The sequence below is a fragment of the Emys orbicularis genome, chromosome 2 (assembly GCF_028017835.1).
Source record: "Emys orbicularis isolate rEmyOrb1 chromosome 2, rEmyOrb1.hap1, whole genome shotgun sequence".
Lineage (NCBI taxonomy): Eukaryota > Metazoa > Chordata > Testudines > Emydidae > Emys > Emys orbicularis.
The window spans coordinates 873570-901220 of record NC_088684.1 but is presented as its reverse complement, the minus strand read 5'-3'; the positions used below and the strand labels follow the sequence as shown (position 1 = coordinate 901220).

Here is a 27651-nt window from a genome sequence, read left to right as displayed (position 1 = left end):
AGAACTGAAGGTAAAAGCATCGTCCGTCTGCCGAGCCGGAGCAATCGGCCAGCCAAGCTGGAGTGGCTGCGTCGCTCTCTGACTCCTTGTCAGTCCCTGGAGAGACCAGCCGGCGTCCTCCAGAAGCCAGCCCTGGATACCCTGCCCGATACGTCCCCGTCCTGTGTTCCCCAGGCCTGGCTGTGTTCACACCCTGTAACGATGCGGTTCTGGCGGGACCCAACGGAAAGTGCCAATTCAGGACAAATTGCTCAAACAGGGCAGTCACAGCCCAAGGCTGGGGTTTTTCCACCTCTAAGGCAAACCAAACCAGCCAGACTAAGAGGACTTTGGTCTCACCCCACTGGCTAACCACAAGTCTCACAAGCAATTCCCTTAGACACTCCAGTTTCCCAGTATCACCACCAGTGCCACTCGTTATGGGGACAAATGGTTATGAAAACCAATACCCCAGTAAAAGAAAAAAGGTTCTCTCAATCCCAAAGGACCAAGCCCCAGACCCAGGTCAATATACAAATTAGATTTTATCCACAAATCACGCTGTTGCCAATCCTTTAGAGTCTAAAATCTAAAGGTTTATTCATAAAAGGGAAAAAGATAGAGATGAGAGCTAGAATTGGTTAAATGGAATCAATTACATACAGTAATGGCAAAGTTCTTGGTTTAGGCTTGTAGCAGTGATGGAATAACCTGCAGGTTCAAATCAAGTCTCTGGAACATCCCCAGCTGGGATGGGTCCTCAGTCCTTTGTTCAGAGCTTCAGTTTGTAGCAAGGTCCCTCCAGAGGTAAGAAGCAGGATTGAAGACAAGATGGAGATGAGGCATCAGCCTTTTATAGTCTTTTCCAGGTGTAAGAACACCTCTTTGTCCTTACTGTGGAAAATTACAGCAAAATGGATTCTGGAGTCACATGGGCCAGTCCCTGCATACTTTGCTGAGTCACAAGGCGTATCCGCCTTCTCTCAATGGGTCAATTGTAGCTGATGGTCCTTAATGGGCCATCAAGCAGGCTAGGCAGAGCTAACACCAGTTTGTCTGGGGTGTCACCCAGCAGCATAGCATAAATTTGAAATACAGACAGTATAGAGCCAATATTCATAACTTCAACTACAAAACTGATACACACATATAGACAGCATAATCATAACCAGCAAACCATAACCTTGTCTTAGACACCTCATTTGACCCCCTTTATACAAGATTTGGTGCCATTACAGGACTTTGGTTGCAACCATGTTCTATGTGGTCCCAGATTATATCAATAACGTCACACACCCCACCGGCCAGAGCTTCCCACTCCTGAGTCTTTGGTGCTTGCCTTGTCTCTCTGCAGCCCTTGTTGACCTGGGCCAGGTTGAGCCAGTCCCGTCAGGCCCCAGAGCGCGGTGACTCCAGCTCAGGTCGCTGCGCTGCCCCAGAAGCAGACGTACCCCATTCCCAGGCCAGAAGGGATCGCTGTGCCCACCTCATCACAGGCCCCAGAGCCTCCCCAAAGAACTCCTGGGCGTTTGGATCTGACATTGTCAGTGATGGGGAATCCACCCCCAGCCTGGGGAAACTGGGCCAAAGGATAATTGCCCTTAAAAATCTATGCTCATCCCTCCCCCCCCGTACAATGCAAACTACAGAGGGAAACAGGCGCGTGAGGGATTCATACAAATATTACAGACAATTCCATGCTCCCAGCCAGTACTTGCTGCGCCACGCAGAGGCCAGCTCAGACCAGAACCGTATTTGTCAGGCGGTCTCGGGAAGGCCTTAGGTTAGTACCGAGATGCCCGGGTTCAGACATATTCCAGCCTGGCCGAGCCAGCGCTCCACCCCAGGTCCCTGTCAGTGCCAGCTGAGAGCCCCTTGGTCTCCCCAAAGCCAGTTCTGATCCCCTCCTGCAGCCTCCGGCTGAGGTCACAGCTCCCGCCTGCCCTCAGAGCTCCCGTCGCCCTCCCGGATCCTCCACGGGGCCCTTCAACGGGGCATTGACCCAGCACCTCCGGACTCCTGCTCTGCCCTGGGCATCGTCACCCTTCGGCACCACGCCAGGCCTCTCAGCCGTACCCCTACTGCAGAACCTCCCCTTTGGTATGGGGGGGTCCCCAGGACAAGGGGCCATCACCCCCCACAGCCTGCCCAGGCCTCTCAGTCATACCCCTACTGCAGAAAATTCCCACTTCTTCACACGTCGTGTCTAACGTGCCCCCCTCCTCTGGCAGAAAGACAATGGCTTGGGGCCCCTGTGTGCAAGGTCAGGGACTGCCAGGGGGAGGGGGTGCCCAGATCTGCACTGGCCAGTGGCTCCCCATCTCTGTGTGACACGCTGGTACCGCTCCCTTTGGCCAGCTGCACTCCCAGGCCCCACTCAGCCCAAGGAGGTCTGGGGTGAGGGGCTGGGCAGTGCTTGCGGGGGCTGGCTTTTAAGGCTGGCTCGGGCCAGTGGGGCCCGGCACAGGCAGAACTGGGGCATGTCCCATCACAGCCAGACACTGACCCTCTGGGACAGCAGTCTCCGGGAGCCCTCTCCCCCCCAGGGACTGCCCACCTTGGCAAGGACTCCTGGGGTGCAAGAGACTCCCCTGGGCCGACCCACCTGCTCCCCAGCTCCAGCCGCCCAGCCCCTGCCCATCTCCCCTGGGCCGACCCACCTGCTCCCCTGACCCATCTCCCCGGGGCTGACCCACCAGGCCTAGTCTCCAGCCCCTGCCCGTTTCTCCTGGACTAACCTGCCCTCTCCGGCGCAGCAGGAGTTCCAGAAGCTGCTGCGCTCCAAGCGTCCCGTGTACGAGGCCACGCTGCGCAGCGGGCGCTTGCTGCGGGAGAAGGCCCAGCTGGCCGAGGACGTGCAGCCGCTGGAGGAGCTGCTGGGGGAGCTGAAGGAGCGCTGGGACGACGTGGGTGGCCGGGCTGTGGAGAGGTGAGGCTGGTGTTCTGCCCTTGTCCTGCTGGCACTGGTCTCTGCTGGGCCAGGACCCTGGGGAGCTGGGTCCCTATGCAGGCCTGAGACCCTGCCACCTCCCACCCTGCTGGTGCTTGTGACCCCATCTTCTCCTTGGCTCCCCCCTTGGGATATGTTGGTGTCACGGAGTCCCCGGGCGATGCTCTGGAACTGCTCCCCACAAAGCCAGGCAGGACTCTGGTGAAGTCTCCTCTCTGTGAGCAGACTGTCTTCAAGGCAAGAAGCTCACATGGCTTCCACCTTCCTGGGTCTGACCTTGGAGCATTCAGCATCCTCTGCCCCTCCGTGCGCTTCCCACAGCGAGTCCGCCCAGGCGGGATCTTGGGGAAGCCAAAGGGTCCTGCACCCCCACTTCGCAGTCAGACGTGACTCTCAGCCAGCCAGTAAAACAGAGGTTTATTAGATGACAGGAACACGGTCTAAAACAGAGCTTGTAGGTCCAGAGAACCGGATCCCTCAGCCGGGTCCATTCTGGGGTCCAGCAAGGCAGACACCCACGTCTGCCCTCACTTCCCGTCCCCAGCCAGCTCCAAACTGAAACTCACCCTCCAGCCCCTCCTCTTCTGGGCTTTGTTCCTTTCCTGGGCCAGGAGGTCACCTGATCCCTTTGTTCTCCAAACACCTTTAGCATCCCCTTGCAGGGGGGAAGGGCCTGGCCATTAGTTGCCAGGAGACAGAATGTCATAAGAACATAAGAAAGGCTGTACCGGGTCAGACCAAAGGTCCATCTAGCCCAGTATCCTGTCTACCGACAGTGGCCAATGCCAGGTGCTCCAGAGGGAGTGAACCTAACAGGCAATGATCAAGTGATCTCTCTCCTGCCATCCATCTCCACCCTCTGACAGACAGAGGCTAGGGACACCATTCCTTACCCATCCTGGCTAATAGCCACTGATGGACCTATCCTCCATGAATTTATCCCGTTCTCTTTTAAACTCTGTTATAGTCCTAGCCTTCACAACCTCCTCAGGTAAGGAGTTCCACACGTTGACTGTGCGCTGTGTGAAGAAGAACTTCCTTTTATTTGTTTGTCAGCCATTTATGTGCACTGGCCCTATGCTCTGCAACAATCTCATCCCCTAGAGACTTAAGAAATGCATAGGGGAAACTGAGGGACCCACACAGGATTCAGAGGAAACATTAAGAACAATCCCACTTCGTCACAGTTGGATAAATGTCAAGGGTCAAAAGAGTTAAAGTTGTAAATCTTCCAGTGTGCAGCATGAGACCGGTGATGCAGGTTCGGGGTTCTGCTCTGCAGTGACCGGGGGCTCTCGGCTCCTTGGCAGACACCCCAGAGGGGAAGTGCATCGAGCACAGGAACTGAAAACTAGCCTTTACATTTGTGCAGAACAAATGGAATCAAACCCTGTGTCACGGAGTGTGAGGGAGTCAGGGCCCGCACCCCCCATTTCCTGTGAGTCACCGGGACTCTCAGCCAGCCAGTAACACAGAAGGTTTATTAGACGACAGGAACACAGTCCCAAGCAGGGCTTGTAGGTACAACCAGGACCCCTCAGCCAGGTCCCTCTGCGGGGGCAAGGAGCTTAGACCCCAGACTTGGGGTTCCCTGCCTCTTCCCAGCCAGCCCCAAACTGAAACCAAAAACCCCTCCAGCCGGCTCTCCCCCCTCCTTCTCTCCCCCTCTCCCTTTGTCCAGCTTCCCGGGCAGAAGGTGTCACCTGGCCCAACCCCCCTCCTGGCTCAGGTTACAGGCTCAGGTACCGTCCCTCACCTAAAGTCATCCCCTGCTCTCCCATCCCCTATGCAGACAGCCCCAGTAACACTAAATGACATTCCCAGATCAATCCTCCCTACTGCGTCACATCATGCAAGTCATCCTCGAACTAGCAGAGCCATTTATTCCCAGAGTAACCTCGCTGTGCTGCCCATGGGAGGGTAATTCACGCTGTCCGGGTGCGCTCGTCTCCAGCCTGACTGGCACAAGCTGCAGGCGAGGGAGGCTAGAAAGGGGGGAATCCAACACAGGCCGTCTGGTCAGCCATGGGTGGACCACAGAGCCTGGTGCTTGGACCCTGGTTCCCACTCCAGTCAGAAATGTCATTTGGTTGGGTCTTTTCTCCCTAGCCAGGGCGGGCTGGTGGGCAGGTCATCGCATGGTGCCGACGCAGTGCTGTGGCTTTCAGGGGCTGGTGAGCCGCTGAGAGAGGGAGATGGGATAGGAGGGGGTGGGGGTGGGGTGGGGGGGCAGAAAGTAACCTGATAGGAAGGGAACCGAGCAGGAGCTCCCGTGCCTTTGGGGTGCTGGCAATTGGGTGTCCCCCAAAGGGTTGAGCGTGGGCGTCATGGAGCCCTGATGACTTTCAGACCTCACCGTGAAAAACAAAGTTCCTAGAAGCTGAGCAAGGCCTGGTGGCCTCCCCTGCAGAAGGACGCCTTTCAGGCTGCTCCGTCCGTCTGGGCTGGGTCCATTAACTCCTGGCTCCGCGTCTGCTGCTGGTAGCGCCCTTGGAGCACCCGCAGGTCCTCGCGACATTTCACTTCAGAATGGGGGACGTTTTATAGGCCCTGTTATCACAACAGACCCGCCCTGCCGCCCTTGCACCATCAGTGCCCCCTCTGCCCGGCACAGCCTCCCATTCCCTGGGCCAGGCGCCCCCCACACCCCCTTCCTAACACCCGTCCCAACCCTCGGCCCTGCAGCCCCTCAGCACCTGCCCCCACGTCCACACAGCTCTGGGCAGTGGCTCAGAGTGTGTGTACAGCCCTGTACCCCACCTCCCTGTGCAAGCTGCTAGTGCGCTGCCGGGTCAGATCTATGGGCCAGCACCGCACCCTCCCCCTGCCCCCCACTGCCGGGTCGGATCCACGGAGCAGCGCCACATCCTCCCCCCCTCCCCGTCAGGTCAGATCTATGGGGCAGCGCCACATCCTCCCCCGCCTCGCCAGGTCAGATCTAAGGAGCAGCGCCGCATCCTCCCCTGCCCCCCACTGCTGGGTCAGATCTATGGGGCAGTGCCACATCCTCTCCCCCCTCGCCAGGTCAGATCTATGGGGCAGCACTGCACCCTCCCCCTGCCCCCCACTGCCGGGTCGGATCCACGGAGCAGCGCCACATCCTTCCCGTCCCCTCGCCTGGTGAGATCTATGGGGCAGCACCGCATCCTCCCCCCCTCCCCGTCAGGTCAGATCTATGGGGCAGCGCCACATCCTCCCCCGCCTCGCCAGGTCAGATCTAAGGAGCAGCGCCGCATCCTCCCCTGCCCCCCACTGCTGGGTCAGATCTATGGGGCAGCGCCGCATCCTCCCCCGCCCACCACTGCTGGGTCAGATCTATGGGGCAGCGCTGCATCCTCCCCCGCCCACCACTGCTGGGTCAGATCTATGGGGCAGCGCTGCATCCTCCCCCCCCTCGCCAGGTCAGATCATAGAATCATAGAATATCAGGGTTGGAAGGGACCTCAGGAGGTCATCTAGTCCAACCCCCTGCTCAAAGCAGGACCAACCCCAACTAAATCATCCCAGCCAGGGCTTTGTCAAGCCTGACCTTAAAAACCTCTAAGGAAGGAGATTCCACCACCTCCCTAGGTAACGCATTCCAGTACTTCACCACCCTCCTAGTGAAATAGTGTTTCCTATATCCAACCTAAACCTCCCCTACTGCAACTTGAGACCATTGCTCCTTGTTCTGTCATCTGGTACCATTGAGAACAGCCTAGCTCCATTAATGGCCCACACTTTGCATAATTATAATAGGACTTCAGAGTTAACTTCATATTTCTAGTTTCAGATACAAGAGTGATACATTTATACAAATTGGATGAACACACTCAGTAGATTATAAACTTTGTAATGATACCTTACAAGAGACCTTTTGCCTGAAGCATATTCCAGTTACATTATATTCACACTCCAAGCATATTTCCATAAAGCACATGGAGTGCAGCGTCACAGGGGGGATAACTGGTTTGTCAGCAGCACTGCTGACAAGGATCTGGGAGTTGTGGTGGATCACAACCTCAACATGAGTCAGCAATGCGATGCTGTTGCAAAAAAAGCAAATGCAATTTCAGGTTGCATTAACAGAGTTGTGACGAACTGGGACTGTTCTTACTGTGGGCTTTGAATGCTGACAGGGGAGTGTGGCTAGGATAGTCTGCATTGGGGGATGGGAGACTGACCAACGGAGAATACCTGAGCACGTAACATGAGAACCCAGGAAGGGGTTAGAGGCCAGGTGACACCTTTGCCCGGGAAACTGAACAAAGGCTGTGGGAGGGGTCGCTGAAGAGAGAGTTTCAGGAGCTGGCTGGGAGGCAGACGGGGCTCTGACCTCGCAAGGGGGCTGGGGCGCCCTGGGACCCCAAGATGGAGCTAACTGAGGGGGTCCTGTTGTCTGTGCCTGCAAGACCTGTCTTGGACTGTATTCCTGTCGTCTAAATAAACCTTCTGCTTTACTGGCTGGCTGAGAGTCATGGTGAATCGCAGGAAGCCGGGGGTGCAGGGCCCTGAGTCCCCCCACACTCAGTGACAAGAGTCATAGCATGCAAATCACAGGAGGTGATAGTCAGGGCCGCCAAGAGCGGGTTCGGGCCCCGGTGAAAAATTTTTTCGGGCCCCCCAGCAAGGGTGGACCAGCTAAACAGGGCTGACAAGAGGGGGGTGGAGAAGCTGGGCCCCGGGCCCCCTTACGGACTGCCGGGCCCCGGTAATTTGTACTGGCTTCCCCCCCTCTCATCGGCCCTGATGATAGTGCCGCTCTACTCGGCGCTGGTTAGGCCTCAGCTGGAGAACAGTGTCCAGTTCTGGTCACCAATGGAAAGGATGTAGAAACTGGATCCAGAGGCGAGTGACAAAGATGATCAGAGGGCTGGAATGCCGCCATACGAGCAAAGGCGGAAGGATCTGGGTATGTTTAGTTTGGAAAAGAGGAGATGGGGGGGGGGGCATGTCGGGGTCTTCAGATACTTGAAAGGCTGCCATCAAAATGGAGAAAAGTTGTTCTCTCTGGCCCCAGAGGGCAGGACAAGAGGCGATGGGGTCAAACTGCAGCATGGCAGGTTTAGATTAAATCTCAGGATAAACTTCCTAACTGTAAGAACAGTGGGACAATGGGACAGAGCAGAGGCCTGGGGAGGCTGTGGAAGCTCCTTCACTGGAGGTTTTCAAAAGGAGGCTGGAGAGCGAACTGTCTTGGCTGGTTTAGAGACAACAAATCCTGCATCGTGCGGGCGTTAGACTAGCTGACCCTTGCGGGCGCTCTGTGGGTCTATGTTTCCATGAACCTAGTGTTAACTTAGGTAGCGCTGCCTGGGCTCAGGGACACAGGGTTCGCCTGTGGGGCCAGCTCAGGAGTGGCTGTGGCACTCAGCGAATTGGCAAAGCTCGTTAGGTAGATTTCTACTTTAACATCTAACTGGCACCTCGGCAAATTCATAAAAATGCCCCCCTTGGACTCTTACCTTCTCCCCTCCCTGGGTCATGCACAAACTGCTGGGGCAGGGCCCCCACTCCACACACACATACACACACACACACACTGCGGGGGCAGGGCCCCTACTTGAAACACACACACACATTGCTGGGGCAAGGCCCACATTACACACCCGCACACTGCATGGGTGGGGCCCCCACATTACACACACACACACACTGCGCGGGTGGGGCCCACACTACACACCCGCACACTGTGCGGGTGGGGCTCACACTACACACACACACACACACTGCAGGGGTGGGGCCCCCACTCTACACACACACACACACACTGCGCGGGTGGGGCCCCCACACTACACACACACACACACACACTGCGCGGGTGGGGCCCCCACATTACACACACACACTGCGCGGGTGGGGCCCCCACACTACACATACACACACACACTGCGTGGGTGGGGGCCCCATTCTACACACACTCTCCTGGTTGGGGGAAACCCTTCCCAGGGCAGCGTGCCCATCTCCCTGCCCCAGGCCTGCGCATGGTGGGGTCGCTGCCCATCGCCCGTTCCCTTTCAGGCAGCACAAGCTGGAGGAGAGCCTGCTATTCTCGGGCAAGTTCACAGACGCCCTGCAAGCCCTGCTGGACTGGCTGTACCGGGCCGAGCCGCAGCTGTGTGAGGAGGTGCCGGTTGGGGGGGATCGCGACCTGGTCAGCGACCTCATGGACAAGCACAAGGTCTGTATTCCTCTGGTGCCGCTGTGACGGGTTGGATCACAGAAACCCCCTTGGGGCTGCCAACTCGTGCCAAGACTACTTCTGCCCCTGCTTTCCCTGCCAGCTTGGGACTCCAGCCCCCTGCCTGGTGGTGCCAGACACGCTTGCCGGCCACAAACACGTCCCACAAACTGCCGGCTTAACTGAAAGCAGCTTAAGACGTGTTCCTGTCTTTAACGCTACGATGCCCAACTCCCAATAGGGTCCACACCCCAAATAAATCCGTTTTACCCGGTATAAAGCTTATACCCTATATAAAGCTTATACAGGGTAAACTCATTAATTGTTTGCCCTCTATAACACTGATAGAGAGATATGCACAGTGGTTCCTTCCTTCCCCCCCCCCCCCCCCCCGCCCCCATGTATTAATACATACTCTGGGTTAATTAATAAGTAAAAAGTGATTTTATTAAATACAAAAAGTGGTTTAAGTGGATTTAAGTGGTTCCAATAATAACAGACAGAACAAAGTGAATTACCAAGCAAAATAAAATAAAACACACAAGCCTATGCCTAATACAGTAAGAAACTGAATACAGATAGTATCAGAGGGGTAGCCGTGTTAGTCTGGATCTGTAAAAAGCAACAGAGAGTCCTGTAGCACCTTATAGACTAACAGATATATTGGAGCATAAGCTTTCGTGGGTGAATACCCACTACGTCAGACGCATGTCCATGTATTCACCCACGAAAGCTCATGCTCCAATACATCTGTTAGTCTATAAGGTGCCACAGGACTCTGTTGCTGAATACAGATAAAATCTCACCCTCAGAGATGTTCCAAGAAGCCTCTTTTACAGACTAGCCTCCTTCTAGTCTGGGTCTAGCAATCACTCACACCCCCGTGGTTACTGTCCTTTGTTCCAGTTTCTTTCGGGTATCCTTGGGGGTGGAGAGGCTATCTCTTGAGCCAGCTGAAGACAAAATGGAGGGGTCTCCCATGGGTTTAAATAGACTTTCTCTTGTGGGTGGACGCTCCTCACTCCCCCATGTAGAATCCCAGCTCCAAGATGGAGTTTTGGAGTCACATGGGCAAGTCACATGTCCACGCATGACTCAGAACTTACAGGTAGCAGCCATGGTTCACATGCTGCCTTGAACAGCCTCAAGTAGACTTCTTGTGTGGATTGGAGCCTTCCAAGATCCATTGTCCGTTAAGTGCTTCTTGATTGGGCACTTAACTTGCAAATTCCTTTCTAAAGAAGCTGACCAAATGCTTTACTAAGGCTACTTAAAATCAAACCAGTGCACAAGCAATATTCATAACTTCAAGTACAACAATGACTCATGCATACAGATAGGATGAATAGATTCAGTAGATCATAACCTTTGCAGAGATATGTTAGACGGCATATGTAGCGTAAAACATATTCCAGTTATGTCATATTTACATTCATAAGCACATTTCCATAAATCCTTATGGGGGGCACCGTCACAGCTGTGTCCCCCGACTCTGCCTCCCCCCGTCCCACACTCTCCAGGATGCACAATCCCCGCCCAGGACGCGGGGCTGATGCACGCTGGGGCGGGAGCTCGCCCAGAAATGCCGACGCTCTGACTCCCTGGCACCTTCCAGCCGCGACAGTCCCCGGCAGAGGTCTCTCTCGCCTGGCAGCCTGGGCTCCCAGCTGGGCACGGACGCCCAGGCAAAGGGAGTGCCCAGCGAGAGTCCCACTCAGCTCCATGCCTGGGGCCCCGGGGACAGGCAGAGCTGCGGGCCCAGGGCTCCCTGCAGCTGCTCTGACACGGACCTTGCACGGTCCCGCCCACACCTGCTCTCCCTCCGCAGGCTTTCCAGAAGGAGCTGGGCAAGCGAGCCAGCTGCATTAAGATGCTGAAGCGCTCGGTGAGGGACCTGACTCGGGGCAGCAACAGCGTCGACTCCCAGTGGCTGCAGAAGCAAATGGAGGAGCTGAGCGGCCGCTGGGACCTGATCTGCAAACTCTCCATCTCCAAGCAGGGCCGGCTAGAGGCTTCGTTACAGCAGGTGAGAGGAGGGAGAGATGGAGGGCAGGGGGCCGTGGCTATGGGGCCGGGGGCCCAGACTAGCAGGGAGGGCAGGGGGCCCAGACTAGGAGGGAGGGCAGGGGGCCGTGTCTGAGGCCCAGACTAGCAGGGAGGGCAGGGGGCCGTGGCTGTGGGGCCGGGGGCCCAGACTAGGAGGGAGGGCAGGGGGCCGTGGCTGAGGCCCAGACTAGGAGGGAGGGCAGAGGGCCGTGGCCGGGGGCCCAGACTAGGCAGGGAGGGCAGAGGGTCGTGGCCGGGGGCCCAGTCTAGGAGGGAGGGCAGGGGGCCGTGGCCGGGGGCCCAGGCTAGGCAGGGAGGGCAGAGGGTCGTGGCCGGGGGCCCAGTCTAGGAGGGAGGGCAGGGGGCCGTGGCCGGGGGCCCAGGCTAGGCAGGGAGGGCAGGGGGCCGGGGCCGGGGCCCCAGACTAGCAGGGAGGGCAGGGGGCCGTGGCCGGGGGCCCAGACTAGCAGGGAGGGCAGAGGGCCGTGGCCGGGGGCCCAGACTAGGCAGGGAGGGCAGGGGGCCGTGGCCGGGGGCCCAGACTAGCAGGGAGGGCCGTGGCCGAGGCCCAGACTAGGCAGGGAGGGCAGGGGGCCGTGGCCGGGGGCCCAAGCTAGGCAGGGAGGGCAGGGGGCCGTGGCCGGGGGCCCAGGCTAGGCAGGGAGGGCAGAGGGCCGTGGCCCCAGACTAGCAGGGAGGGCAGGGGGCCGTGGCCGGGGGCCCAAGCTAGGCAGGGAGGGCAGGGGGCCGTGGCCGGGGGCCCAGGCTAGGCAGGGAGGGCAGGGGGCCATGGCCGTGGCCCCAGACTAGGCAGGGAGGGCAGAGGGCCGTGGCCCCAGACTAGCAGGGAGGGCAGGGGGCCGTGGCCGGGGGCCCAGACTAGCAGGGAGGGCAGGGGGCCGTGGCCGGGGGCCCAGCCTAGTGTCATAGAAATTTCTGTCCGTTCCAGCTGAGGAATAAGGAGAGACGGACACAGCTAATCAAGCAAGGAGCCCCGGGAGGGGCGATCCGTTTATTTCAATTGCAATTGGGTTCGAGCTCATAAGTCAGCAAGAACAAAGAAAACACTTACACCAAAGCATTATATGCAGTTGACTATGATAATTTATTGCTTTACGATTGGCCAAAATTTGCCATCATTACCATACATAATTAGCAAGCTACATGTATCTGCCCCTCTTATGACCCCTTATTGTTCATTTACTTGCTCCCCACCCTTGTTATTTTGCAAACCAAGCAGTTAGTTATCTATAGGATACAGGCACAGGGAGTTCCATTGTCTATAGGTTTGGAGTTTGGCTACATTTCCTCTCGAAGGAACTTCCTGAGTTAAGACAACCTATAGCTGTATATCTTCCACGTGACAAATTTGCCCCCTGGCAGTTAAGCAGAATAATTTTATATCACTAGGCAGGCATGTGACGGTTTGTTTAGGCGGAGGGAGCTGTCGCAGGCCCTGTCAGGCAGGGAAGCAGCACCACAATCCGGTTAGGAGGTTGCAGCCTGGGGCACTAATGTGGACGTGCCGATTTCAGTCCAGGAGAGGCCATTGCAGGTTAGCTCAGTCCTGTGCCCAGCCGGTTTGAGCTGAACCCCCAGGAGCTGCTCCTGGCCCGAAATCACAGGGTCCACACAGGGATGGCGCCGGTCTCACTGGGTCAGCTTCCCGGGCTGCTGGGTCACTGCGAAGGGGACCAGGCCGGTCTGTGTGATGCGGTCGGGGACTCGCGGCCCTTTGGCGCGTCTGTGGAGAGTGTCGGGCTGAGCTAACCCCACCCCCAGCCCCCGAGTCGGGACAGGGCCGGCGGGCCACCTGGCCACGCGGGGGGTCGAGCTGGGCGAGAGGGGCACCGGCCCCGGGCAGGTGGGCTGGCTCTGAGCCCAAGGCTGGTCCGGGCCCTGCCAACCCTTGCTCTCCTGTGCAGGCGGAGGAGTTCCACACCCTGGTGCGCTCGTTCCTGGCCCACCTGGCTGAGTCGGAGAAAACCCTCCGGCACGGCGTCTTCCCGGAGGAGGAGGCGGCCCTGCGCGAGTGCCAGAGCCAGCTGCAAGTGAGTGCCCCCCACCCCAGCTCCTGCCCCGCCTCTCCTCCTGGCTGGGTGCAGCAAGGCCTGGAGCAGGGCCCGGGGTGCCAGCTCCGCTGCCTCGCACTCTGGCCCCCACCACCCAGTGTCAGCTCCTGCCCCCTGCCTTTGTCCTGCCCCCTGCCATGCCCCCAGTCCGTTCCTGGCCACGCCCCAGGCAGGGCAGTGCGAAGCAGGAGCTCTCCCTTGGCCCAGACCTGGCCCCATCCTGACCCCTTGTCTTGCCAGGCAGCCTCTGCACCCCCAGGCCTCAGGACCAGGTCTCTGCAGCCACCATGCTGGCACTGCGTCTCCATCCCAATGGAGTCCCCTCAGCCCCACTCGGCAGCCCCCCCAGCCCGGCCTGGCAGCCCCCCTCAGCCTGGAACCCCTCTCAGCAGCCCCCCCAGCCCCGCTCGGCAGCCCCCCCAGCCCGGTTCGGCAGCCCCCTCAGCCCGGCTCGGCAGCCCCCCCAGCCCCGCTCGGCAGCCCCCCCAGCCCGGCTCGGCAGCCCCCTCAGCCCGGCTCGGCAGCCCCCTCAGTCCGGCTCGGTAGCTCTCGGGCATGCTGCGGAGCTGAGCTGCCCTTGCGTCCGGAGCAGGAGCTGATGAAGACTCTGCAGTGCCAGCAGCTCGAGCTGGAGTGCATCACGTCCCTGGGGGAGGAGATCCTGTCTGCCTGCCACCCCGACTCCGTCGTCACCATCAAGTCCTGGATCACCGTGGCCAAGAGCCGCTTCCAGGAGGTGAGTGTGAGCAGAGCCCGCCGGGCCGGGGCAGGCAGAGCCCCAGGGCGCCCGCCAGCATCCCAGGGGATGAGCTGGGGTCCATGGGCTCCCGCGGCCCAGCATACGGCCCACACTGGGCCTGGGCTGGCCACCTGCATCGCCCCTTTCCCCTTGACCTCGACCCCCCGGCCAGGCTCTTCCCGACCCAGACAGTGGGACTTCTTTTGTGTCTGCCCTGTGTCCTCGTGGGCCCTGGGGCAGGGCTTGGGAGCAGAGGGGATTCCCACACGCCTGGCATGCACGCTGTACCAGTGGGACGGGCTCCAGCCGCAGGTGGTCGGGCTGCCCTCCTCCCGCTGTCCAGCGCCAGACACATCAGGACAGACCCCTCCTGCCTCCTCAGCAACGCACAGCCCCTCCTGAGAGGTTCCAGCCCGCTCTGCAGTAGGGCAGGCCCTGCCGTGGCCCCACTCCCCTCACCCTTCCATGGGTTCTGGGCCCAGCAGGGCATCTCCCGGCTGGCCGGGGCACCCAGCAGGGTCTGGCCGGGAGAACACCCACGGACTGCTCCAGCAGAGCACCTGACAGGTGGCAGTCACTGGCTTCCTGCTGCGTCTCCCTTGGGGGGGGGGGGGGGTGGAACCTGTGTGAGTGGGGACCCCCCTCCCGTGAGCCTGCCAGGCCTCCCCACCTGAGCCTGCCACAACCCTGGACACAGCGCAACATAGACAAGTGACAAACCCTTATGGAGACACAGTGCCATAGCTTGCCACCCTGTGCCCACGGGGCCCGGCTCTGTATCCGCGGCACCCTGTGCCCACGGGGCCCGGCTCTGTATCCGCGGCACCCTGTGCCCACGGGGCCCGGCTCTGTATCCGCGGCACCCTGTGCCCATGGGGCCCGGCTCTGTATCCGCGGCACCCTGTGCCCACGGGGCCCGGCTCTGTATCCGTGGCACCCTGTGCCCACTGGGCCCGGCTCTGTATCTGCGGCACCCTGTGCCCACGGGGCCCGGCTCTGTATCCGCGGCACCCTGTGCCCACGGGGCCTGGCTCTGTATCCGCGGCACCCTGTGCCCACAGGGCCTGGCTCTGTATCTGCGGTACCCTGTGCCCACGGGGCCCGGCTCCGTATCCGCGGTACCCTGTGTTAGGGGGCTTATTCCTTCACCCTCTTACTTCCCTGGTCCTTCTCTCACGAACAGAGAGCAACAATACCCGAAGTCCAAAGGTGCAAACAATTCGATGTTTATTGGGGTGAACTTTCAGCAAGCATGATTCCAGTTTCCTTCCTCAGTGTCCCCCTTCCCAGCTCTGACACCACAGAGCCCTGCCTGTCTCCCTGTTCCCATTCCCCCCTTAGCAAAACATGATTCCAATTCCCCCACCCCCAGTCCCTGTTCCCATTCCCCCCCCTCCTGATTGACTGCAGACTATATAGTAAAACTTGAGTTCTGCTTAGCTAGACCTTAACCAATCATTTTACTGAAATTTAACTAACCAATCCTAACATACTGTAACATGGTTATTTAACCAATTATATCCCATCACCTTAATTGGTTTACACCCAACAAAATTAATTATACAGCAGACAGAAACAATCACAGAACCAGACAGAGATTATACAGACAAACAATAGGGAAGTGGAGACTACAGTGATAGAACAATAGAGAAATGAGGATTCTTCTTCGAGTGCTTGTTCACGTCCATTCCACATTAGGTGTACGCGCGCCGCGTGCACGAACGTCGGAAACTTTTTCCCTCAGCGGCTCCCGTCGGGCCCGCAGGGTCTCCCTTCCCGCCAGAGCGGCGCCCCGCCCCAGCGTATATATATCCCTGCTGGCCCGACCCTCCCTCAGTTCCTTCTTACCGCCCGTGGCGACATTGGAACAGCTCTTCTCTCAACTCGAGAGTGTCCCTTAGCATAGTCATTAGCAGTAGTTATCAGTTCTTTGTTTAGTAAGTGTTAGAGTTAAGTAGTTTTTTAGTTGTTACAAAGACCAACCAAACTCTTGGTGATAGGGGTTTGGTCAACCCCGGCACCGGCCCTGGGCGGCGGGGCATGCCGCACGCCCAAGGCTTCAAGGCTTGTGCCGCGTGCCGCAGGCCCATGCCAGTGAGCGACCCGCACGAGTCGTGTCTCCGTTGCCTGGGGGAAGCTCACCAGAAGGAGCGCTGTAAGATTTGTAAGGCTTTCAAGCCCAGAACACAAAAGGAGAGAGACTTTCGTCTAAAACAGCTCCTCATGGAGATGGCGTTACAGCCCTCCGCTCCCACGGCACCGTCGGCGTCGGTGCGAAGTGCCCCGGCATCGGTCCGCGACCCGACACAGGCGGTGCAGACTAAGTCTACGGTGCCGCCTCGGCGAGATCACGCCCGGCACCGGTCTGCTTCGCAGGCCAAGCCCAAGAGCCAGCCCAAGGCCCGGGGTCGCTCCCCGCACAAGAAGGTGGCACCAGCAAAGACCGCTAGTGCGACCAAGGCCGTGCCGGCCCCGATACAGGTCCCGGTACCAGTGGCTCCGGCGCCGAAAGGCCCGTCGAGCCCCGGGACAAGCGCGTCGAGTGAGGAGGAAGGACTGGAGGAACTGTTGGAACAGCCCTCCACCCCGGACACATTTGAGGCGGCAAAGGACCTCATTGAATTGTCCTCCGTCAGCACACTCCGCGCCAAAGACATTCCGCCGCGACTGCCTTCCAAGGGCAAGCCGGCGATGATGCGCCCGTCGCGGTCGCCATCTCGGCACCGCTCACGGCGCCGGTCCCGGTCGAGCTCCGCCTCGGTGGACTCCCGGCTTCCTGCCGCGCAACGGGCCTCCAAACAGACAGGCCCCGACGCGAGCGAGGCACCGTCCCAGCAGCCCGGCTCGAGCAGGCACCGGGACGCTTCGATGGCGAGGGCCCCCAGACCATCCTCCCGCAGCCGTTCCCGGTCCCGCGGTCAACGGTACCGTTCTAGGTCCAGATCGGTACGGCGCTACTCACGGTCCCGGTCCCGACGGCACCGCTCCCCGACACCGGACCGGCACCGCCCCACGGCACCGCCATGGCCCTCTAGGTCACCGTCGCTTGCGTCGGAAGAGAGCTCGGGGCTTTCGAGATATGGCCGCAGAGGGCACGCCGCTAAAGGACACGAGGCCTCTTGGCAACCGCATTGGAGCCATCCGGGACAGTGGCCGTTCTGGACCCCGTGGGCCTATCATCAGCAAGGCCCTCCGTCCAGAACCTCGAGATCGGGCCCTTCAGGGGACCGGTCCCGCTCCCCACGGTGCCGCCCCACCTCCCGTGTGGAGGCCACGGTCTCCAGACCACCTGATGCAGAGAGGGCGGACTCGGCACCGAGCCCGGCACCGTCCGTGACCCAGGGCAGGGGACGCACCCCGGAGGGCCACCCCGCTGAGGAGGAGTTACAGGAGGATGAGGACGCTCAAAAGGCCATGACCTCCTCCTCCTCACCGGATGAAGCCGTGGCGGGCACAACAGTGTCCGGCCCTCCCCCGATTGACCACCGGGCACACCAGGACTTGCTCCGCCGGGTGGCCCTCAATTTGGGGTTGCAGGCGGAGGAGACGGTCGAGCAGGAGGACCCCATGGTAGACATTCTCAGCCCGGAGGGTCCCTCCAGGATTGCTCTTCCACTAATAAAGACTGTACAGTCGAATTATAAGACTGTGTGGCAGACGCCAGCCTCCTCTGCGCCGACCGTGCGGGGCGTCGAGAGGAAGTACTTTGCCCCATCCAAAGGGTTTGACTTCCTCTTCTCCCATCCAGCCCCATGTTCGCTGGTCGTCTCGGCGGTCAACAAGAGGGAGCGGCATGGCCAGCAGGCCCCAGCCCCCAAGGCCAAGGAGGCGAAACGATTAGACTTGTTCGGCAGAAAGGTCTACTCGTCCGGAGGCCTCCAGTTGCGGATCGCGAACCAGCAGGCGATCCTCAACAGACATAATTTCAACTCCTGGGCGTCGGTGTCTAAATTTAAGGATGCCTTGCCTCAGGGATCGCAACCCGAGTTTGCGGCCATTGTGGACGAGGGAAAGGCGGTGGCCAAGACCTCGTTACAGGCCTCGCTCGACTCGGCTGATGCGGCCGCTAGGACTATCGCGTCCGGCGTGGTGATGAGACGCTCAGCGTGGTTGCAGGCGTCTGGTCTTCCCCCCGAGGTGCAAAACACCCTCCAAGACCTTCCGTTTGAAGGGACGGGGTTGTTTTCGGAGCAGACGGATGCCAGACTCCATGGCCTCAAGGACTCGCGGGCTACCCTCAAGTCCTTGGGGATGCATACCCCTGTGACACAGAGGAAGCCCTTCAAACCGCAGCCTCCACAGAGGCAGTACCAGCCTCGCCCTCGACACGAACCTTACCGTAGGCGGGGCAGAGACAATAGGCGTAGGCGCAACAATACGCCTAACCAGGGCCAAAACCAGGGCAACAATAAGCCGCAGCCGGGAAATAAGCAGGGATTTTGAAGATGCGATCGAGGACAGCGTACCGATCTCTTCCCCGGATCCTCCCCTGTGTTTCAGGGACCGCCTATCCCGTTTTTTCCGTGCCGGGTCCCATATAACATCAGACCATTGGGTCCTGCGCACGGTAGAGTCAGGATATGCCCTCCAGTTCTCCTCGCCCCCTCCCTCCCACCCACCTCCCCCGTCCCTCTTCAGGGACCCCTCTCACGAGCAACTCCTTATGCAGGAGGTACGGACCCTCCTCGCTGTAGGGGCGGTGGAAGAGGTTCCTCGGGACCTCAGAGGAAAAGGGTTCTATTCCAGATACTTCCTCATTCCCAAGGCGAAAGGGGGCCTCCGTCCTATCCTGGACCTTCGCAAGCTGAACAAGTACTTGCAAAAACCACGTTTCCGTATGGTCTCCCTCGGTACCATCATTCCTTCCCTGGATCCGGGGGATTGGTACGCTGCCCTCGATATGAAAGACGCGTACTTTCACATCGCTATCCGCCCGGCCCACCGGCGGTTCCTGCGCTTCACTATCCAGCAGCGTCATTTTCAGTTTGCGGTCTTGCCCTTCGGCCTGGCAACGGCCCCACGTGTCTTCACGAAATGCATGTCCGTGGTGGCGGCCTTCCTTCGAAAACGACGGATGCGCGTCTACCCATACCTAGACGATTGGCTCCTGGCGGGCCGGTCAGAGGCAGAGGTTCACGCCCACGTGACGTTGGCGCTACAAGTGTTCCGCGATCTCGGCCTGTTGGTCAATGTGCCCAAGTCCTCACTAGTCCCCACACAGAGACTGGAGTTCATAGGGGCAGTCCTGGACTCAGTGGCGGCACGGGCGAGTCTTCCCGTATCGCGTTTCCTGGCGATCCAGGAGGCCATGACCTCCATTCAGAGATTCCCCACGACCGCGGCCAGACGTTGCTTACAGCTCTTGGGGCACATGGCGGCATGCACCCACGTGGTTGGACACGCCCGCCTCAGGCTCCGGCCTCTGCAGCTGTGGTTGGCCCAAGTATATCGCCCCAACAGCGACACATTGGACATGGTCGTCACGATCCCGGCTCGGGTATCGAGCGCCCTCTGTTGGTGGCTCGACCAACAGCAGGTCTGTGCGGGGGTCCCGTTCGCCGCCCCACAACCAGTTCTGACGCTAGTGACAGACGCGTCGGACCTGGGTTGGGGGGCGCACCTAGGGGACCTGCGCACTCAGGGCTTGTGGTCCAGGGAGGAACAGTCGCTTCACATCAACCTGAAGGAGCTGAGGGCGGTTCGCCTCGCCTGCCAGACCTTTCACGCCACCATAAGAGGGCACAGTGTGTCAGTTCTGACGGACAACACTACCGCTATGTTTTACATAAACAAGCAGGGCGGGTCCCGGTCCTCTCCTCTCTGTCGCGAGGCTCTCCTCCTCTGGGACTTCTGCATAGCCCATTCAGTGCACCTTCGGGCGGCATATCTCCCCGGGGTCCAGAACGGATTGGCGGACCATCTCAGCCGGTCCTATCTCACACACGAGTGGAGGCTGAGGCGGGACATCCTCCGTTCAATCTTCCTGAGGTGGGGGTTTCCCCAGGTGGATCTGTTTGCCACCATGGACAACAGCCAGTGCCCGCAGTTTTGCTCCTTCCAGAACCGCAGTCCGGGCTCTCTGGCGGACGCCTTTGCAATCCCGTGGGGCGGGAGCCTGCGGTATGCCTTCCCCCCGTTCCCACTCATCCACAGGGTCCTTCTAAAGACCCGCAGGGACAGGGCGACGGTCATTCTCATCGCCCCGGCATGGCCACGTCAACACTGGTTTACAACTCTCTTAGAGCTGTCCGTGGCCTCTCCGATAGCCCTCCCCCTCCATCACAACCTCATAACACAAGACCGAGGTCGCCTACTCCACCCGAACCTGCCATCGCTGCATCTCACGGCATGGCTTCTCTCTGGCTAAGTGAGGTGGAGCACAGGTGCTCTCAGGAGGTCCAGCAAATCCCCCTGGGTAGTAGGAAGCCCTCCACAAGGGCAACCTACCTTGCCAAGTGGAAGCGCTTCTCCCTCTGGTGTGAGCCTCAGCGCGTCCAGCCCTTGCAGGCCTCGATACGACTGATTCTGGACTACTTGCTGCACCTTAAGCGCCAAGGCCTTGCCCCCGCTTCTATTAAGGTGCATCTAGCCGCCATATCGGCGTTTCACCCGGGGGGATTGGGGCTGTCCGTATTCTCCAACCCCACTGTGGTCCGATTCCTCAAGGGGCTGGAAAGGATGTTCCCCTACACTCGCCCACCTATACCCCCGTGGGACCTCAATCTGGTCCTCACTAAGCTCATGGGGCCCCCCTTTGAACCCCTGGCCTCTTGCTCCCTCATGCACCTTTCATGGAAGGTCGCGTTCCTCGTGGCCGTCACCTCGGCTAGGAGGGTGTCGGAGCTGAGGGCCCTCACCTCGGAGCCTCCTTATACTGTTTTTCATAAGGATAAGGTGCAGCTTAGACCTCACCCTAAATTCCTCCCTAAGATGGTCACGAGTTTTCACATGGGGCAGGACATCTGTTTGCCGGTGTTCTTCCCCAAGCCCCATACGGACCCTCGCCATCGTAGCCTGCATACCCTCGATGTTCGGCGGGCGTTGGCTTTTTATCTGGACCGTACCAGACCTTTCCGCAAATCGACTCAGCTATTCGTGGCCATTGCGAAGCGGATGAAGGGCCGGCCTATTTCGACGCAACGCCTGTCGGCGTGGATCGTGCTTTGCATACGCACGTGCTACGAGCTCGCCAACGTGCCTGCACCTCAGATCCGGGCTCACTCTACTAGGGCCCAAGCATCCTCGACGGCCTTCTTGGCGCAGGTCCCGCTTCAGGAGATCTGCAAGGCAGCCACCTGGTCGTCGGTGCATACCTTCACAGCCCACTACGCGATCCACCATCAGACCAGAGATGACGCGATGGTCGGCAGAGCGGTGCTTCAATCAGTTATTCCTTGACTCCTACCCTCCTCCAATGGTAAGCTTGTGAGTCACCTAATGTGGAATGGACGTGAACAAGCACTCGAAGAAAAGACGGTTACTTACCTTCTGTAACTGTTGTTCTTCGAGATGTGTTGTTCACGTCCATTCCACTCCCCACCCTCCTTCCCCTCTGTCGGAGTCACCGGCAAGAAGGAACTGAGGGAGGGTCGGGCCAGCAGGGATATATATACGCTAGGGCGGGGCGCCGCTCTGGCGGGAAGGGAGACCCTGCGGGCCCGACGGGAGCCGCTGAGGGAAAAAGTTTCCGACGTTCGTGCACGCGGCGCGCGTACACCTAATGTGGAATGGACGTGAACAACACATCTCGAAGAACAACAGTTACAGAAGGTAAGTAACCGTCTTTTTCACATCCCAGCTATTGATAAGTGAGTTCTTGCCAGACAGGATGCTATCAAACTAAGTTTCCTTTTACATCTTCTAGGCTCTTTCCTTTCTCTGGAGGTGATAGGAATATCAGGACAGGATTGTATTCTAACAGCCCAATAGCACCTTATTTCCATGTGACTAGTTTGGAATGTGAGGATGTGACCGTTCGCTTCCCAGCTTATGGCTGGCCTCTGTTGCTTAGCCAAAGGCCTTAGCCTAAGAACCAGGCCTCAAACTGTCACAGTAAGAGAAGGCCCTTACACAGACAGACAGTGATTTTGATTCTTTCTTTTATACCTCTATAACTAGCTAAGTGATAAGAATACACCTAAATTCATAAGTATAGGCCTTTGCAGACAGGCCTGAATATCTATATCCTAACACCCTGTGCCCACGGGGCTCCACTCCATGTCCTCGGTGCCCGTGGGCCCCCCGATCTGTGTCCCTGCTGCCCCTCAGTCCGTGTCCTCCGTTCCCTTTTCCCATGGGGCCCATGGTCAGTGTCCTCAGTGCCCTGGGCCCATGGGCTCACAATTCGTACCCTTGATGCCCTGTGCCCACAGGCCTGTTTGTGCCCTCATTGCTCCCCCTGGTCTGTGGCCAGGGGTGCTTCCCGCACTCTCTCCTCCATGCTGCCCCCGGTCACTGCCCGTGTGTGCAGGTGCTGAGCTGGGCCCAGCAGCAGGGCGAGCGGCTCCAGGCCCAGACGGCCAGGCTGTCCGCAGAGCGGGAGGAGATGGGCCGGCTCGTCGACTGGATTGCAGCTGCCGAGGAGTCGCTGAGCCTGAGGGACCAGGAGACACTGCCTGACGACGCCCAGCAGCTGGAGGAGCTCAACTCCCAGCACATGGTAACAGGGCTGGGGCCGGTACCTGCCCCCTCTGCTGCCCCCTCCTCTGCCATTCCCCGCTCTGCCCCGCCACACCCCTGCTGTTCCCCTCTGCTGCCCCCTCTGTCCCCCCCAGCTGCCCCCTGCCATCCCCTCCTCTGCCATCCACTGCCCAGCCAGCACGTCACTGCTTCTTGTCCCTACTGGCCCAGGGTCTGAATCCCCTGCCCCACCCCCATGGGGCAGTGATGTCCCTCGCCCTCCCCCCCCGCAATGCCCTGGCCCCATGGGGCTCTGACCCTCCCCCCGCCCCACCCTCATGGGGCAGTGATGTCCCTCGTCCTCACCGCCCCACTGCCCCATGTCAGCTCAGCCTAGAAGCTCTTTGGGGCCGGGCCTGGTCGCTCTGTGGCCCATCCAGAGCGTCCTGGAGCGGGGGGGTGAGAGGGCCCTGGCCCCAGGCAGAACTGCCCAGCTGGCCCATGGGATCTGCCCTGGCTTGTACTGGGGCCCTGCCCGCCAGCCCCCAACGGTGGGGCGCACGCATCATGGGGGCCCCGCTGGGAGGAGCCCGGGCCCTGCTCCCCCTCACGCCGACTCTCCTGCCCAGGAGTTCATGGAGGAGCTGAACCGCAAACAGCCGGATGTGGAGAAGGTCACCAAAAGCTGCAAGCGCAAGCTGGCCCCGGAGCTGGGGCCGCCGACCACCCGCCGGCTGGCTGCAGGTAAGGGCGCCTGCTACTGGCTCCCACGCCTGCTCCTGGATCCCCCCTCGCTGCCCCCGGAGCCCCCCTCACTGCCCCCCACAATCTGCCACCTCCCACTTCCCCCTGGAGCCCCCCTCACTGCCCCCTGGATCCCCTCTCGCTGCCCCCTGGATCCCCCCTCACTGCCCCCTTGTGACGGGTTCGGTCACAGAGACTTCCTTGGGACTGTCACCTGAAGTGCTGAAACTACCTCTGAGCCCGTTTTCCCTGCCAGCTTGGGACTTCAGAACCCTGCCTCGTTGAGCCAGACACGCAAACCTACTGCAAACACAGACCCAGGTCTGAACCACGTCCCCAAAGCTGCAGGCTTAACTGAAAACAGCTCAGCAAGTACTCCTGTCTCCAGCACCCAGACACCCAGTTCCCAATGGGATCCAAACCCCAAATAAATCCGTTTTACTCTGTATAAAGCTTATACAGGGTAAACTCATAAATTGTCTGCCCTCTATAACACTGATAGAGAGATATGCACAGCTGTTTGCTCCCCCAGGTATTAATCACTTACTCTGGGTTAGTTAATAAACAAAAGTGATTTTATTAAGTATAAAAAGTAGGATTTAAGTGATTTCAAGTAATAACAGACACAACAAAGTAAGTTACCAAGCAAAATAAAACAAAACATGCAAGTCTAAGCCTAACACATTAAGAAACTGAATACAAGTAAATCTCACCCTCAGAGATGTTCCAGTAAGCTTCTTTCACAGACTAGACTCCTTCCTAGTCTGGGCCCAATCCTTTCCCCTGGTACAGTTCTTGTTAGTTCCAGCTCAGGTGTTAGCTAGGGGATTTCTCATGACTGCAGCACCCTTTGTTCTGTTCCACCCCCTTTTATATCTTTGGCACAAGTCGGGAATCTTTTGTCTCTGGGTCCCCACCCCTCCTTCTAAATGGAAAAGCACCGGGTTTAAGATGGATTCCAGTATCAGGTGACATGGTCACATGTCACTGTAAGACCTCATTCTTCATTACCCAGTATACAGGAAGGTTTGCAGGTAAATAAACCCATTCACAACCAATTGTCCTAGTCAATGGGAGCCATCAAGATTCTAAGGCACCATTAATGGCCCACAGTTTGCATAATGACAATAGGCCCTCAGAGTTATAGTTCATATTCCTAGTTTCAGATACAAGAGTGATACATTTATACAAATAGGATGATCACACTCAGTAGATTATAAGCTTTGTAATGATACCTTACAAGAGACCTTTTGCATGAAGCATATTCCAGTTACATTATAGTCCCACTCATTAGCATATTTCATAAAATCATATGGAGCGCAACGTCACACCCCTCCTCCTCGATCCGCCCCCCCCCACCTCCTGGATCCCCCCTCACCGCCCCCTGGATCCCCCCTCACTGCCCCCCTCATCTGCCTCCTCCTACTTCCCCCTGGATCCCCGCTCACCGCCCCCTCGATCCCCCCAACCCATGGGCACTGAGGCCCGTCTTTTGTCTGGTTGCAGGGCGACGCAGCGCTGTGAAACCCACCCGCACCACTCCCCAGGTGCCGCTCATCGACCTGGAGCCCCAGAGCCCCCCCATGGCGCAGCTCCTGCACCGCTGGCAGCAGCTCTGGCTCCTGGCCTTGGACCGGCAGTACCGGCTGCAGAGCGCCCTGCAGCGGCTGCGCGAGGTAGGGAGTTGGGCTCCTGCCCTGGTCTCATGGGTCCCTGCTGCAGGGTCTGCGGGGCACATCACAGGCACGGGCCTGGGTCAGAGCAGGGCATGTTGGGGGCCGGAGCGTGCCAGGACCCAGCCCGCTGGGCGGCAAGGTGTGCCCCTCGGGCCTGGTAACTCGGCACAGGCCAGACACCCCTGGCAGAGCAGGGGCAGAGCAGCCCAGCAACACTGGCTGGCGTGGCCCTTGGGGCACCCGCTGGGTGTGTCTGATGTGGCAGTGTTGCCCAGGCCCCCAGGCGCTGGCTGGGCCCTTCTCCCCAGCAGAGGTGGCAGGTGGGGTCCGTGGGAGCGGCAGGCTGGGGTGGGTGCAGGCTGGCTGATGGGATGGAAGCCAGGCCTGGCTGCAGTGTGCACCACAGCACCACACTCTGCTTCGGGCAACAGAACCCCAGCCATGGCCCATGCCTGGCTGAGCCACCCTGGGAGGGGCAGGGCACAGACGCTCCGTTTCCCTCCCCATGGCCCGTGCTCGGCTGAGCTGCCCTGGGGGGGCAGGGCACACATACTCGCTCCCCGCCTCCTGGCCCATGCCCAGCCGAGCTGCCCCCGTGGTTCATTCCTGGCATCCCTGTCTCTGAGGTGGAGGAGTTTGCGCACTTTGACTTTGGCGTCTGGAGGAAGCGGTACATGCAGTGGATCAGCCACAGGAAATCCCGCATCCTGGATGTTTTCCGAGGCATTGACCGGGACCAGGATGGGCGGATCAGCCAGCGGGAGTTCGTCCAGAGCGTCCTCTCCTCCAGTGAGCAGGGGTCCGGGCCCTGGAGTTGGGGGTGGGGGAGTCCGTCCAGGGGGTCTGGGGAGCCCGGGTCCGGTTGACCTGGTTGATGCAAGCTGCACCTCTCCACATCACCTGGTTTCCATGGTGACTAGAAGGCATCATTGGGGAGTGATGCTTTTGTAGGGTTGGAAGGGCTGATACTGGTGGGGGTGGGTGGGGGAGGGACAGGGCCCTGACACTGGGGAATTTCTCCCTCCGGGAAGGACTGGAGCCAGGGAGACCCAGACCAGAGCCGGGGAGCTGCCCGGCTCGCAGGGGAACCGCTGCAGGGGCACTGAAAGGTTTTCTGACAGCGCGCTCCCCCCCCACCCAGAATTCCCCACTAATGTCCTGGAGATGAGCGCCGTGGCCAGTATCTTTGATATGAACAGTGATGGCTTCATTGATTACTACGAGTTTGTCAGCGCTCTGCACCCCAGCCGGGACCCGCTGCGGAGGGTCGCTGACGCTGACCAGATCCAGGACGAGGTATGGCAGGGCGCGGAGCTGGGCAGCTCAGGCACTGGGAGGGCACCAGGAGCTGGAGGAGAGGAGCGTTCGCAGCTACTGCAGGGGGCGATGGGCAGCGAGTGAGAGCCCGAGGGGACCACTGGCATCGTCTGGGCTGGACTGTGTCATGGAGGCCAGAGATGCCCCCAGCTAACTCCTAGAGCAGAGCTTGCAGACAAACACCCAACCCGGATTTAAACACTCCACCACCGCCCTGGTACATTGTCCCACCGCCTCATTGCCCTCCCTGTGAGAAACGTAGCCTCATCTCCTGTCTGCGTTAGTCTGGCTTCAGCTTCCAGCCCTGCGATCCTGGTGGCCCTTCGTCTGCTACACTGAAGGGCCCATTATCAAACCTTTGTTCCTTGTGTCGTGCTCACAGACCGTGCTCCACTCGCCCCGGACCTGCTCGCTGTGAGCCAATGGACGGGCCGTCTGTGTGCTGGGAAACCCCACTGGAAACATTTGGTTTTCCATATAGTTCCTAAGGCCTCTGCTTCTCCCCAGTTAGAGCACGGCCGCGGGGATGGGACGGGGCTGCAGTGCTGGTGTCTGCAGGCCAGGCATTGGTCACCAGGTGGGTTTTCCCCACTACACTGTCTCCGCCGCCCTCTGCCAGCAATTAGCAGGGTTTACGCCCGGCGCCCAGCCTCCGACAGGCTGGACAGAATGCTGTTGAAAGGCTGAGAAGGGGAGGCTGGGGTCTGTCTGGATGAGGAGACAGCTCCTGTGCTCCAGTATCTGTCCCCGAGACAGTCCAGACAGACTGGAGAGGAGTTAGCAGCGGGGCCAGGGGACTGGGGACCTGTGCAGGGATGGAGGATGCTCTGGGTATGGCTTTAACTGGCAGGTTGCACTTTCTGCAGCACAAGGTCTTGGGAACTGCATCAAGGGGAGAAGAACATAGAATGATGGAGAGAGGGAGAGAGACAGCCACAGACATGGCCACACCCTAGCAGCCTTGTGCACTCTTTAGGCAAAGCTCCCATTGGCTTCAGTCGCTGCTGACCCTGAGGAGGGAGCTCAGGTTCTGACCCATACAGAGAAGGGACAAAGAAAGCAAAGGGCAGGTGGTTATGGGGGATTGCTGGAGGGCATGTTCCTTGTCTTATTGGAGCTCATTGTTTAATAATGTCGGAATTGCCAGACTGGATCAGACCCTCTGTGTACATTAAGGGGGGATATGACTGAGGTCTATAAAATCATGACTGGGGTGGAGAAAGTAAATAAAGAAGTGGATGAGGGGAAAGCAGTGGATGTGTTATTCCTTGACTTTAGCAAAGCTTTTGATACGGTCTGCCACAGTATTCTTGCCGGCAAGTTGAAGAAGTATGGGCTGGATGAATGGA

General features: G+C 59.1%; 1 protein-coding gene across 1 annotated transcript in view; it reads left to right on the top strand.

Annotated features, from left to right (window-relative positions):
• LOC135875122 (microtubule-actin cross-linking factor 1, isoforms 6/7-like) overlaps window positions 1-27651 on the top strand; it is a 78558-nt gene that overhangs the window by 30431 nt on the left and 20476 nt on the right. The window contains exons 16-25 of the mRNA XM_065400108.1: window positions 2739-2908; window positions 8930-9089; window positions 10918-11115; window positions 13061-13186; window positions 13800-13943; window positions 22417-22605; window positions 23195-23309; window positions 24816-24985; window positions 25612-25774; window positions 26127-26281. Coding sequence (XP_065256180.1) covers window positions 2739-2908; window positions 8930-9089; window positions 10918-11115; window positions 13061-13186; window positions 13800-13943; window positions 22417-22605; window positions 23195-23309; window positions 24816-24985; window positions 25612-25774; window positions 26127-26281 — 1590 coding nt within the window. The remainder of the gene's footprint in view (window positions 1-2738; window positions 2909-8929; window positions 9090-10917; window positions 11116-13060; window positions 13187-13799; window positions 13944-22416; window positions 22606-23194; window positions 23310-24815; window positions 24986-25611; window positions 25775-26126; window positions 26282-27651) is intronic.